At 37.8% G+C, this 14,272-nt stretch overlaps 1 protein-coding gene across 22 annotated transcripts in view; it reads left to right on the plus strand.

The window, feature by feature from the left end:
- The window catches only part of TAB3 (TGF-beta activated kinase 1 (MAP3K7) binding protein 3), a 73,187-nt gene that overhangs the window by 38,303 nt on the left and 20,612 nt on the right, over positions 1–14,272 (plus strand). For 10 of the 22 annotated variants that reach the window (XM_036304340.1, XM_036304342.1, XM_036304339.1 and 7 more), the window contains 3 exons: positions 1,215–2,640; positions 3,611–3,771; positions 10,588–10,681. In XM_036304340.1, the coding sequence (XP_036160233.1) occupies positions 1,215–2,640; positions 3,611–3,771; positions 10,588–10,681 (1,681 nt within the window). Of the gene's footprint in view, positions 1–1,214; positions 2,641–3,610; positions 3,772–6,865; positions 6,945–7,874; positions 7,956–8,408; positions 8,519–8,916; positions 9,057–10,587; positions 10,682–12,417; positions 12,502–14,272 lie in introns of all 22 variants that reach the window. The other 12 variants (XR_004966856.1, XR_004966854.1, XR_004966857.1 and 9 more) reach the window with 12 other exon arrangements.

Genomic DNA, 14,272 nt, shown 5'->3' on the forward strand with positions numbered 1-14,272 from the left:
GAACCCAGCCCTTCCAGTGCACAGAATGATGCTCCACACAGGCCAGGGTGAAAAAATAGATTATTTCAAAGGCAACGAATAATAGTGTTTTAGGCTAATAACATAGGTTTGAAATAAATATATATATATATATATATATATATATATATATATATATATATTTAAATATATTTTATTGATTTTTTTATAGAGAGGAAGGGAGAGGGATAGAGAGTTAGAAACATCAATGAGAGAGAAACATCGATCAGCTGCCTCCTACACACCTCCTACTGGGGATGTGCCCGCAACCAAAGTATATGTCCTTGACCAGAATCGAACCTGGGACCTTTCAGTCCACAGGCCGACTCTCTAGCCACTGAGCCAAACTGGTTAGGGCTGAATTTTATATTTTAATGGAAACGATCTTATATCTTAAAAAAGAAGGAACCTGTTAATAGTTTCATTACTGTCGATTGGAACATCTAAAATGTTTGCTATTATCATATCTGTGTGTGTATAACTCAAAAAATTAAAATCCTTAAATGATTTTGAAAGTTTACCAAGCTACCTTTCATCAGATAAAAACTCAAGACTGTAGGATTATGAAGAATTTCATTAAGTCAGCCAATACCAACTTTGGCAAAGTCATGGAGTCATAGTTCAAAAAGTGGACTTTTTTTTTACTTATTTCTTTGTTTAGCTTAATCTTTCATAGTGATAGAGACAGTTGAAGTTATATAGAGATAACTTTGGTTAAAAGAAAAGTGAAGGCTGCTTTATAATTTTTTTCTCCTCTTGTGATTTCAGTGCCTTTAGAAAGCATGGTTATTTTCATGTTTAAATATTAATGATGGCTATTACTTATACTTATATATTGCAGCAATTGTGGTGAATATAAGATTAGCCCAACATTTTAATTTTTTGAGATGTGACAAGTATAAATGAGTCCTGGAATTGGATTCAGAAAAGTTGGGCTTGAGTCACAATGTTCATTAGTAGCTTCTTTATATTTTGGTAGCAATAGTGGTAGCACTAGTCATGTAAACTAAATGTCTATAAAATTGTTTGAGATCTCCTTTTAAGGATAGATGACCATGAAGAATTTTGTGCTTAAAATACTGTTCTCTGGTAATTCAATAGCAATCATATTGGCATAACTCTCTGGCAAAGCTTGACTTCCACTATTAGGATTTTTTTAATTTTGCCAATTTACCTTAACCATTTTTCTCCCCTAGAATAACAACAATCTTGAAGCCTGTTGCCGAGCCCTTTCCCAGGAGAGTAGCAAATACTTATATATGGAATACCATAGTCCAGATGACAACAGAATGAATAGAAATCGCCTTTTGCATATTAACCTGGGTATCCATTCTCCTAGTAGCTACCACCCAGGAGATGGAGCACAACTTAATGGTGGTCGAACACTGGTACATAGCTCAAGTGATGGACATATTGATCCACAGCATGCAGCAGGTAAACAATTGATATGTTTAGTTCCGGAACCACACTCGGCTCCAGCTGTTGTGGCTGCTACTCCAAACTACAATCCATTTTTTATGAATGAACAGAACAGAACTGCAGCTACTCCTCCTTCACAGCCACCTCAACAGCCATCTTCGATGCAAACAGGAATGAGTCCATCTGCTATGCAAGGGCCTTCACCTCCTTCATACATGCACATACCTCGGTATAGTACAAATCCAATTACTGTTACAGTATCCCAAAACCTCCCTTCTGGACAGACTGTACCAAGAGCTTTACAAATTCTTCCACAAATTCCAAGCAATCTCTATGGGTCTCCTGGTTCTATTTATATTAGACAGACATCTCAGAGTCCATCAGGAAGACGAACTCCTCAGAGTACCCCATGGCAGTCCTCACCACAGGGCCCTGTGTCTCATTATAGCCAACGTCCTCTACCTATTTATCCACATCAACAGAACTATCAACCTTCTCAGTATTCTCCCAAACAACAACAGATCCCTCAGCCTGCTTACCATTCGCCACCTCCTTCGCAGTGTCCTTCACCCTTCAGCTCTCCACAACATCAAGTGCAACCTTCACCGTTGGGCCACCCGAGTTCCCACGTCTTTATGCCCCCTAGTCCTTCAACTACTCCACCTCATCCATATCAACAAGGACCTTCTAGCTATCACAAACAGGGAAACCATTCAGTAGCTTATCTCCCATATACAACATCTAGCTTACCCAAAGGATCCATGAAGAAGATAGAAATTACAGTTGAACCCTCTCAAAGGAGTCCTTCACCTATCAGTAATCAGCAGTCTCCACGGAATCAGCACTCGCTGTACACAGCCACCACTCCACCCTCAAGTTCTCCTTCAAGAGGGATATCCAGTCAACCAAAACCTCCATTTAGTGTTAATCCTGTGTATATTACATATACACAGCCAACTGGACCTTCATGCGCTCCATCACCATCTCCTCGTGTAATACCAAACCCAACTACAGTTTTTAAAATTACCGTAGGCCGAACAACGACTGAAAATCTTTTAAATTTAGTGGACCAAGAAGAACCTTCTGCAGCCCCAGAACCTATTCAACCCATTTCAATGATACCAGGCTCTGGGGGAGAAAAGGGAAGCCATAAATACCACAGGAGTTCTAGTTCTGGATCAGATGACTATGCCTATACACAAGGTACTTTTATCCCTTTTATGAAAATTAATCTTTATGGTTGGGGTGGGAACTCTTATTCAAAATGGGGGAATTAATATTACCTATTTAGTTTTAATTAAATGTTTAGTAGTTATTTATTAAATAGTTGGCAGTAGCATTGCTATTAAGAATAGGGTTAGTGCTTGAGAGCCATCTACACTTAATTTTAAAATATGAAAATGTAGAGTAGTGACCTAATAAGGTTTTTAGGAAGAACAGTTACTGTGAGAAAAATATAGAATTTTTAAATGAAATTGATACTGTTAAAAATACAAACTACAGAGTGGGGAAAAAGATTTATAGAGGCTAAAGTTCATCAAGGTGAAAGAATTTGAATCTTTTCTAAAAGAGGATGGCTTGAAGGATGCAATGATATTTATAAGAAGTTGGATTGATAATGAAGAACAGTGTTATATTAAAAATGGACCTAAGTATATATGCATGGCCCTTCAACACAGACAATGGGGCAGTGAGGTCTTGGGGCAGGGGTCAGGGGCTGTCTGGAGGGGGTCAGTGGGGGGAAAAAAGGAGACATATGTAATACCTTCAACAGTAAAGAATTATTTCTTAAAAATGGAACTAAGTATATAGAATAGAGTTTTTAAAAGGTCTATTCAGATTGTTTTAAGACATGAGAATTTAATGTTCTTTTAGTATATAAGAAGGGAAGTAATATCAGTATGCTTGGTATTTAAAACAAGGAGAATCTTAGGGAAACTGGATAACAGAACAAGAGGGACATATAGATAATGTCATTTTGGCAGCAGTTACAAGCTAAATTAAAGCAGATATGAGCGTAGACTAGCATTAGAAAGACATGAAAATTAATGCCAACTGAAGTTAGATGACAGGGTTCCTTACAGGTATTCTGTACATTAGCTATGCATATAGAAATTTCCTGCTCACTTGTTCAATGTTATTCTCTGCAATTACTTTATCTGTAATGCTATAGCCTTGCTGTTGCATCAGCGAGCAAGGATGGAGAGGTTAGCAAAGCAATTGAAACTTGAGAAAGAGGAGTTAGAACGATTGAAGGCTGAAGTTAACGGTATGGAGCATGACCTAATGCAGAGACGGCTCAGAAGGGTCAGCTGCACCACTCCGATTCCAACGGTAAGTTGGGATGTGTTGGATAGGAAGGTGGGGGTGTTCTATTTCTGACAGAGTTTTTTGTTTTTAAACAGTGGATGAAGAACTTTCGCCTTCAATAATTCTCATCAAAATAATTTGATGCTTTATTTTTTCATATGTATGAATTCCATAGGCTCATTAGTATTTTCGAATACTGACTTTTATAATCAAGCTATAGATCTCATTTACAAAAGTTGCATTGTGTCAAAATAGAAATGAAGAGTGCACCCTGAGCAAATATTTTATAAATTGTTCTCATGTATTCTTCTAAGCATATATATTTTTCCAAGCATTAAAAAAATTATTTTTCTAAGATGTTAATTCAAATGAGCTACAGTGAGATCAGTATGAATTTTGGGAGTGTTGACTATGGACTTATTAAGGTAGAGCAATTTTGTTACATGTAAATAATTGTAGAAACTAAGATAACAGTATTGACAACAGTCCTAACAGGAACTACTCTAATAAAAAGATTTGGAAAATATATTTTTAACATGTTGGTTAATCTATAATAATAAAAGTGTAATATGCTAATTAGACTGAACAGCCAAACAACCTTCCAGACGTCCTTCTGGACAACCTTCCAGACGAAACCGGGGCTGCGAGGGCCGTGGCTGGGAGGGCCGAGCTCCTTGCATGAATTTTGTGCATCGGGCCTCTAGTATTTAATAAAGATCTTAAACAATTCTGAAAAATTTGAAACAAGTCTCTAAAATCTTGGGACATCACAGATTTTATCTGATCCAACCACCTATCATTTTTACCTTTTAATGTTCAGTCAATGACCATATTTCATTGTTTGTGATTATGGCCCAATGTTAGGTGCTTACTTCATACCTGCTAGTGGGAGGAATAGATCCATCAACCTATAAGAGAACTCATATGTTAACTAGTTTCTATATATACTCAGTGTACTTCTCTGCTCTATCACATTCCTCCTGCTGGAATGCCATTCTAAAGCTCTGCATGTACAAATCCTGTCTGTTTTTCAATCTCTACATTTTTCACAGAACCATTCCTCATTTTCTTACTCTCTCTAAACTAAGGGTAATCTCTCAAAGTTTATAAGTTTAGAGAAGTGGGCATATATGTCAGGCCTCTTACGAACAGATTGAAGGAAAAAAGGGTAAGGAACCAGTGCCCTAAACAGTGTAATATTTGCTGTGTAAGCAGAGAGGAAAGGGGAAGCCATTTTAGAAGGGAAAAGAACATGAGGCAATGGAGATTTGAAATCAAGACAGACTTTCAGGAGGCAGCACTTATACTTCTTTCACTTAAGCTGAGATTTCTGATGTCTTAACATGTTCATGTTCATAAGTGGAATGGCTCTTAGATCTTGAACACTAGGTTGAAGTGTTTGACCTTTATTCTGCTGGTCATGTGGAACCAGTGGATGTTTTGAGAAATAGGCATATTTTTTGTTTGTTTTTAATATATTTTATTGATTTTTTTTTTTTTACAGAGAGCAAGGGAGAGGGATAGAGAGTTAGAAACATCAATGAGAGAGAAACATCGATCAGCTGCCTCCTGCACACCTCCTACTGGGGATGTGCCTGCAACCAAGGTACATGCCCTTGACCAGAATCGAACCTGGGACCCTTCAGTCCACAGGCCAACGCTCTATCCACTGAGCCAAACCCGTTAGGGCTTTTGTTTGTTTTTATTTCCTTACCCAATGACATGCTTAGGAGAGAGGAAAAGGGAGAGAGAGATAAACATCTATTGGCTGCCTTGCATACGTGCCCTGCCCAGGGATCGAACCCACAACCCAGTTATGTGTGCTGACCCAGAATCGAACTGGCAAACTTTCAGTGCACAGGATGATGCTCAACCAACTGAGCCACACCAGCCAGGGCTGAGAAACAGGCATCTATATATATATAAAAGCCTAAGTGAGTATCTGACCGTACAACTGGTAGCTATGATGCACAGTGACCACTAGGGGGCAGATGCTCCAACCCGTAGCTTTGACATGCACTGACCACCAGGGGCAAGATGCTCAACGCAGGAGCTGCAGTGATTTGGCAGCTGCAGTTCTTGGGTGACACACCCAGAACCAGAGCGTAGGGAGCCCGATTCTGGGATGTGTCACCGGAGAACCACCCTCGCAATCCGGGACCCCTCGGGGGATGTCAGAGAGTGGGTTTCCACACGATCCCCACAGGCCAGGCCAAGGGACCCCACCGGTGCACGAATCAGTGCACTGGGCCTCTAGTATTTAATAATTTAGTGAAATTTTTTTCTAATATTGAAAACTCTTGGAATATTACAAAACTATAACTGAAAGGTGATATTTCTGCCTCATTTTTTCTCACTTGAAATCTTGAGTCCTCTGATGAGGGGAGATACTGAAGAATGTAACTCGTACGGGAAACCACCTGTAGTTGTTGGGCACTTGGGAGTCCTTTAGGTACTTGTAGGGCATAAACAAACTTTCTTAGCAAAGAAGTTATTTTCTCTAACAAAACCATATAAGATTTGATTGTCAACCGCTTGCTATGTGATAGCCCCTACTAAATAAAGCCCTATTGGTTTTTTTTGTTGTTGGAAGTAGAGAACTGTCTAATGTAGCATAGGTTATTTAGTGTTTCAAAAAAAACCCAAATTTTAGATGAGAGCTTTTTTAAAAAATATATTTCTTTATTGATTTCAGAGAGGAAGGGAGGAGGGAGAGATAGAAACATCAATGATGAGAGAGAATCATTGATCGGCTGCCTCCCGCACGCCCCCCCGCTGGGGATCGAGCCTGCAACCCAGGTATGTGCCCTTGGCCAGAATCGAACCTGGGACCCTTCAGTCCGCAGGCTGATGCTCTATCCATTGAGCCAAGCCGGCTAGGGCTAGATGAGAGCTTTTATTGATGACACTTCTTTAGAAAAAAGAGGAAGTTGGTAAAACTGCTGTCCTGGGCTGTAATTTTTTTTAAACTTTTTATTATAGAGAATTTCAAAGATAAATAAACAGTGAACTCTCATGTAGCCATCACCAAACTTCAGAAATTGATAGCTCATGTGGGCGATAATATTTGAGAAGTGAGAAATTTGAGTTTGTGATTCCCCTGTGTTTCTGCTGCCAGGCCTACAGTAAAATGGAAGACTATTAGGAGTGCGTGGCTGAGGGACAATTATGGATAAGACATTGAGCTCTCAATTCAGGTGTGAACTTGAAACCTACTTCTGCTGCTCTCATGTCACACATATATCCTTGGATAAGTAACCTTCTCTATGCTTGTTTTCTTTTCTTTTTTTTCAAAACATATTTTTATTGATTTCAGAGAGGAAGGGTGAGGGAGAGAGAAACATCAATGATGAGAATCATTGATCGGCTGCCTCCTGCATACCCCCTACTGGGGATCCAGCCCACAACCCAGGCATGTGCCCTTGACTGGAATTGAACCTGAGACCCTTCAGTCCGCAGGCCGACGCTCTAGCCGCTGAGCCAAACCAGCTAGGGCAATGCTTGTTTTCTTACTATAATATATGTCAGTACCCATCTGATGGGATTTTTTGTTAGGATTAAATAACACATTAAACTATTTATATAATGTTCAAAAAATAGTATAAAATAAATGTTGGTTGCAAGATACCGGAAAATATGCTTGAGATACACAAATCTGAAGTGTTTTGTAAAAATGATTTCCTTTTTAACTTTAGGAACATGCATAACACAAGGGCATATTATATGTAGGAAATTAATCTGAAAACAAAGGATTTTGTCAGAATCTCCTTTTTGTTCATACAGGCTCATTTGTGGCACATGACATAGTTGAAAGAGTGCCCACATAGGCTCTGGAGCCAAAACAGCTCTGGCACTCACAGGTTATATCTAATTTCTCTGCAGTTGATTTTCCATAACTAGAAAAGGGAATTATAACAAGTACATTTTATTAAAAAGACAACTGTATATAAAATGGCTGGCATGTTGTAGGTGCTCTGTAAACAGCTATCCTTACTTACCATTGTCCCACTCACATAGGATTATGTAATAGAGAATTGACTTTTTTGCTATGGAGTTTGTTTTGCTACCTTCATGTTTTCAAACAAAATTTTTTTTTAATCAAGCGGTATATAAAAATTTTGTTAAAGGTGTGACTGATGAGACTGGAATGAACATTCCTGACCAACTCTGTGTACAGTTGCAGAAACTTAGAGGAGCTAAGGAGGAGGGTAAAAGTACAAGATGCATGCCCACCATCAGTTTTCTCAATCTACTATTTGCAAAGCATTGTATTAAATGCTGTGAGAGATGCCATCTCTTAAAGAGATCTGTATGTAAAAAGATATACATATATCTGTCTGTGAATCTGTGTGTGTGTGTGTGTGTGTGTGTGTGTGTGTGTGTGTGTGTGTGTGTGTAAGAGAAAAGATAGGCAGTAAATCAGAAGCGCTTGCCAACTGAATAGTAATATTAAATGCTTCCGAGTTCAGAGATAGAAATGTTAATTTTTTGCTGGTAATGTTCAAAGATGAGACAATTTCATGGAGAAGGGGAAAATCTAAGTTATATCTTGACAGATAAGTAAGATTTTAATAGGCAGAGAGCTGTTAATTACCCGCTCTCCCAAGTTTTTCTCCCATTCATCTTGTTCTGACTAACTGGGTTTTTGAACTAACCCACAGCTTTGAGTTTCAGATGCATAATTGGGGCCAAACCACCAAAGACCATCAGTGGTCTTCAACATTGGTCTCTGTGAGACATCTTCCTAAAGTGCTGACACAGTAGGCTCAAGGTATTTCTCTCACCTTTTGAAAAAAGTGTAGATATAAACATCCTGGTAGTTTACAAACAACTGTAAATTATGCACAGCCAATCTCGAAGCTCCTTCGCCATGAAAAACTGTACTTTTTGACAAATGTAGTGACGTGCAAAAATGGCTTTTCCCCCTCAATGAGAAGCTTTGGAAAAGTACATAGGAATCTTACAGTTAAAGAGTTAGTTTAGTGAGTTCCAGTGGTAGTGCTGTCTTTGGAAATGAGCCTGTTGATAAGAGCTTTTGTTGTTGTTATAAGCAAATGTGCAGTAGTCTCTTGACTATAAAGTGTATTATAATATTTGCATACTTAGTTACAGAGCTTGACTATTCAGGGAAACCTTGGCTAAAACATTCCCTCCCACCCCAATATATAGGTAAGATCAGCTCCTTCAGGTACTTGACTTTGCTGATATGATTCTACAAAGAAAATAGGTTCTTTCACATATTCCTAGGAAGACAGCATCACTCTTTGAAATCCTTGAACAAGTGCTTTATCTTTAATACAAATGCTCAGGTATGTTTTAAACTCTTAATATTGCCTGGTTGATAGACAAGTTATAAACACTTTACATGCTAATGTCACATTGTTTACCCATAGGAATGAGAAAAGAAAAGCAATCCCTAATAGATGTTTCTAAATGACTTTTATGTTCCCCTGGCATTCTAAGGGATTGTAGCTCTTATTTTTAACGTTTGATACCTGCTAATTTAGAGAGCATTCCCAGTTAGTCTAGTAATACCTCCTAAGCATAAGATCTTGTGAATGAAAATAACCCTTTTTGCTCATTTTTCTTCACTCTTATAATGTATTTAGTTTTTAGCAAAATATGTGTCTTTAACAGAGTGGGATTTTATTTTGTCTTCCTATCATAGCAGATTTTTATCTTTTACTTTACAGAATCACCTTAGAAACTGAGTTATATCTAGGCTGTGCTGAAAGCTTCAGAACCCATGCTGCTGGAGTCTAAACCCTAACTTTTTTACTGTACATATATGTAAAATAGTACAAGAATTCAGAATTTCAGAGGAAATGAAGGCTTCCAAAAAGCTTTAACTGAAGAATAGGGCTCTCTTCACATTTCCGTGTCTCATGTATATCCTGAAAGGCCTAAGGAGTTGGTTGAGCTAGAAAGGTCGAAACAGAAGGAAACAAAGTTGGAGGAGGAACGGAATCCATTTGTTCCTGAAAGTTTCACATAATAGATTAATTGCTTCTACATAAGTTTATATAAAAGACTTTTATATAAGTGCTATCTCTTTTATAACCTTGGAAAAATTATATAACCCCTGTGCCTCCGCTATCCTCATGTATAAATTGGGTGTGATATTAGTACTTACTTTGAAAGATTGTTTTTGAAGAAAAATGAGAGAATTCTGGTGAACACAGTACCTGGCACTCAGTGTTAATTAAAATTAGTACTGTTGTAATGTGTTTTTAATATGTTTTTATTAATTTCAGAGAGAGTAACGGGGAGAGAGAGATGGAAACATCAATGATGAGAGAGAATCATTGATTGGCTGTCTCCTGTATGCCCCCTATTGGGGATTGAGCCCACAACCCGGGCATGTACCCTGACTGGGAATCGAACCCTGACCTCCTGGTCCATGGGTCGACACTCAACCACCAAGCCATACTGGCTGAGCAGTACTGTTATAATTTTAACTATCCTGGACAAAATTAAAATCATGGATGTGGCTTGTTTAAAAGGTTCCTACTTACTACAGTTTCCCTTACTATGAAAACATAGAAATAAAATATTCTCAGTGCTCTCTGATTAAAATGGTAGTATTTTGTATGATAGACCAGTCTAGTATTATAGCCTGCCATGTTATATGCAGATTTTTTATATGTGGCCATACTAATGTCCCCATTTTACCTGACCATTCCTTGAAAACTAGAAGACTTCTTAATCATGCCCTCTTATGGATTAAGGCCATCTTCTTGGTAATAACCAATCAGAACAATTAATATGAATAGCAGTTCTTAAATGTTGGGCTTGATAATGACTTTCCCACAATTGCTATTTTGGGTCCTTTCTTACTAGCCTGAGGAAATGACAAGATTGAGAAGCATGAACAGACAACTCCAGATAAATGTTGACTGTACACTGAAAGAAGTTGACCTCCTTCAATCTAGAGGTATAGACTTGATTATTTGGTAAACCATAAGTAATAGTGTGGTGTTTTAAGCTGCTTAAATAGCAATCATTTTGGTTTTATAGACTTAAGAAATAGTTTTTGTCCATTATAAGATTACAGTCCTGGTAAAGAGATCACTCCAGCCATGGTCATAGATTGGATTGGGGGGGGCATCAAAAATAGTTTTACTTTGGTAATTTCATCATTAAGACTGTTCTGTTTTAACTCTCTATTTATCTTTTAGTCATTTACTGTAAATATTTTACAAGTTGATTTTTTATAAGTTTTAATTCTAAAACTTAGTAGGTTCCTATTATGTGAATCATCTAAATATAGGGACCCCAAATCAGAATATCAAATTTCTCAGTTTTAAAGTAATTTCCATTTGCCATTTTTAATGCTATCTGTTACATTAAAACATCCAGCTATATCTTAGAGTTTGGGGGTCTTTGTTTGTTTGTTGTGGTGGGGTTTGTTTGTTTGTTTGTTTTGTTGGGTTTTTATTGCTTTCTTATAGAAGTGTACTACAGTAGAAGCTCTCTTAACTGACTTTTGTTTACCCAGCTCACCAGGGTCAAAATGTTCTTACTATTGCTCCCATCAGTGGAATTGTCTGCTTACCAAGAGTTATTTGTGCCAGTTCCTAAACCTTTTATGCCAGTTACTAAACTGGCATGAAGGCAGGAGAAGCTGCTCTTCCTATAAAAATTAAAGGCAAATACCTTTTTTGTTGTTGTTGTTAATCCTCACCCAAGGATATTTTTCCCATTAATTTTTTTTTTTAGAGAGAGAATAGAAGGGAGGGGGGAAGAGAGAGAAACGTCAACGTGAGAGAGACACATCAACTGGTTGCCTCTCACACACACCCCCACCCAGGGCCAGGTACGTGCCCTTGACCAGAATCAAACCCGCAACCCTTCAGTCTACAGGCCAACACTCTAATCACTGAGCGGAAACCAGCTAGGGTGGTAAATACCTTTTAAAGACTCAAAGTCAAATCACATAGGGACTGTGAATTAGGGGTGAAAGTAACTGTAAAGGGTTAAGGGGCAAGTTAAAAATCTAAGACGATTCTGACTTCAAATTAAATGTTCTTACAGTATTTTTCTTGCTCTATTCTAAAGAAACAAAAACAAGAAATTATAGATCAGGGTTAGCAAATTGGCCTGCTGCCCATCTTTTTATTTATTTATTTTTATTATTATTATTTTTAATCCTCACATGAGGATATTTTTCCATTGATTTTAAGAGAGAGTGAAAGAGAAAGGGAAAGACAGAGAGAAATATCGATGTGAAAGAGAAAGGGAAAGACAGAGAGAAATATCGATGTGAGAGAAATCAGCCAGGGCCTGATGCCTGTCTTTTTAAATAAAGTTTTAATGGAACATAGCCATGCCCATTTATATATTGCCTTGGATTGCTTTTGTGTGTTTTTTAATATTTTTTTATTGATTTCAGAGAGGAAGAGAGAAGGAGAGAGATAGGAACATCAGTTATGAGAGAAAATCATTGATTGGCTGCCTCTTGCATGCCCCACACTGGGGATCAAGCCATCAACCCAGGCATGTGCCCTGACCAGGAATTGAACCATGACCCCTAGTTCATAGGTCGATGCTCAACCCCTGAGCCACGCCAGGCTGCTTTTGTGCTTTAATGGTACAATTGAGGGCTTGCAACAGAGACCTGTAGTATTACAGGTCCACAATATCTAAAGTGTTTATCATCTCCCTTTACAGAAAAAGTTTGCCCACCATACTTTAGCTCATCACAGGTGTAGCTTATATAAGAAAGACAATATAGAACCTTCAGTCAACAGACAGGTAAAGAAAAGGTCTTGGTCTGTCATTAAAATATTGCCATATTTTTATGTTTTGTTACATTAAAGTTGATGTGTAATTTTTCTTAACAATTCGTGTTTTAATCAGCCCCCTTACTGTTCTTAATTATGGCAGCTAAAAGAGTTTCTACTGTATTTTAAGAGATATACATAAAAGTACTGTATTGCCATTTTTAGACAAGCCTAAGCAGTAGAAGCAGGGGAACCTAAAAAGATATGGAACTTATCTGAATAGAAGTAAATTTGAATATGAAAGTTGAACAATTTATGTAGTTGCCCTTAGTTATTTTCAGAAACACAGTTACTCTACAGCCTACTATTTTTCAGCAATGAAAGAATTACTATGTATAATGTGGGGGGCTATACAAACTATTGCTACTATATTAGAAGACAACATTGATTTTTTTTTTTTTGCTTGTGTGTTCTTTGAAGCAAAACAAACACTTAAACATTTGGTTAGGATATTTATAGTAAGCCTAATGGGATCTAGAAATTAGAACATCAGCTGTAACTTAAGTAATTGAAGAAATACATATGCAGCATCTTAAAGCATAAAAAGATCCAATTAACATATCAAATAGCACTGTGGCTTTCATGGGCCATCATATGAGTTATTTTCAGAAAATATCTTAAAATAGCATAGCCAAATGGATAAAAGCATTTGTAATAGGATCTGCAAGGGAAACCATTAAGATTTGTTCAGTGAAGAGCTGTGTTTTGATCTCCATTGAGCAACAAAGAGCTCTTTTTGGTGCTTAAGCATTTCTAAATCTCTATTCTTCATGCTCTGGAAACATTTTATATGAATTCCTTTTATATTAATTTCTAATCTAAACTTTTAAAAATATATTATTTTTCTGTAAAAAATATATTTTTATTGATTTCAGAAAGGAAGGGAGAGATAGAAACATCAATGATGAGAGAGAAGCATCAATCATCGGCTGCCTCCTGCATGCCCCACACGGGATCAAGCCCGCAACTAGGGCCATGTGCCTGACCAGGAATCGAATGACCTTCTGGTTCATAGGTCCAAGTTCAACCACTGAGCCAAGCTGGCCAGGCTACTACCTTATTTTTGAGGTCACATCCTTTCTTCTATCTTAATCTAGTTGATGTTGAACATCTCTAGTGTTTTAGTGTACTTTTAATATATATATATATATATATATATATATATATATATATATATATATATATATTATTTCAGAGAGGAAGGGAGAGAGAGAGAAACGTCAATGAGAGTCATTGATTGGCTGCCTCCTGCACACCTCCTACTGGGGATCGAACCGGCAACCCGGGCATGTGCTCTGACTGGGAATAAAACTGACCTCCTGGTTCATAGGTTGATGCTCAACCACTGAGCCATGCTGGCTGGGCTTTAATCTAAATTTTTAAATGAGAGAAGGAATCTAGACATTTGGGAGAATATTTAGATTAGATGTAAATCAGTGCATGATTTTTTAAAAATTGACTTTTAGAAGGAGAGAAACATCAATATGAGAGAGAAAATATCAGTGTGAGAGAGAAACATCAATTGGCTGCCTCCTACACACCCCCTACCAGGGATCGGTGATTGAGCCAAGCCCACAACCCAGGCATGTGTCCTGACCCGGAATTGAACCAGCAACCCTTCAGTGGACGGGATAATGCCCAACCAACTGAGCCACACTGTCCAGGGCAGTGCATGATGTGATGAAAAGCAGCTTTATTGTTGGTTTTGGTGAGGAAAACCATTTGGACTTCATCGGTGCCAT

The sequence above is a fragment of the Myotis myotis genome, unplaced genomic scaffold (assembly GCF_014108235.1).
Source record: "Myotis myotis isolate mMyoMyo1 unplaced genomic scaffold, mMyoMyo1.p scaffold_m19_p_4, whole genome shotgun sequence".
In the NCBI taxonomy this organism is placed as follows: Eukaryota; Metazoa; Chordata; class Mammalia; order Chiroptera; family Vespertilionidae; genus Myotis; species Myotis myotis.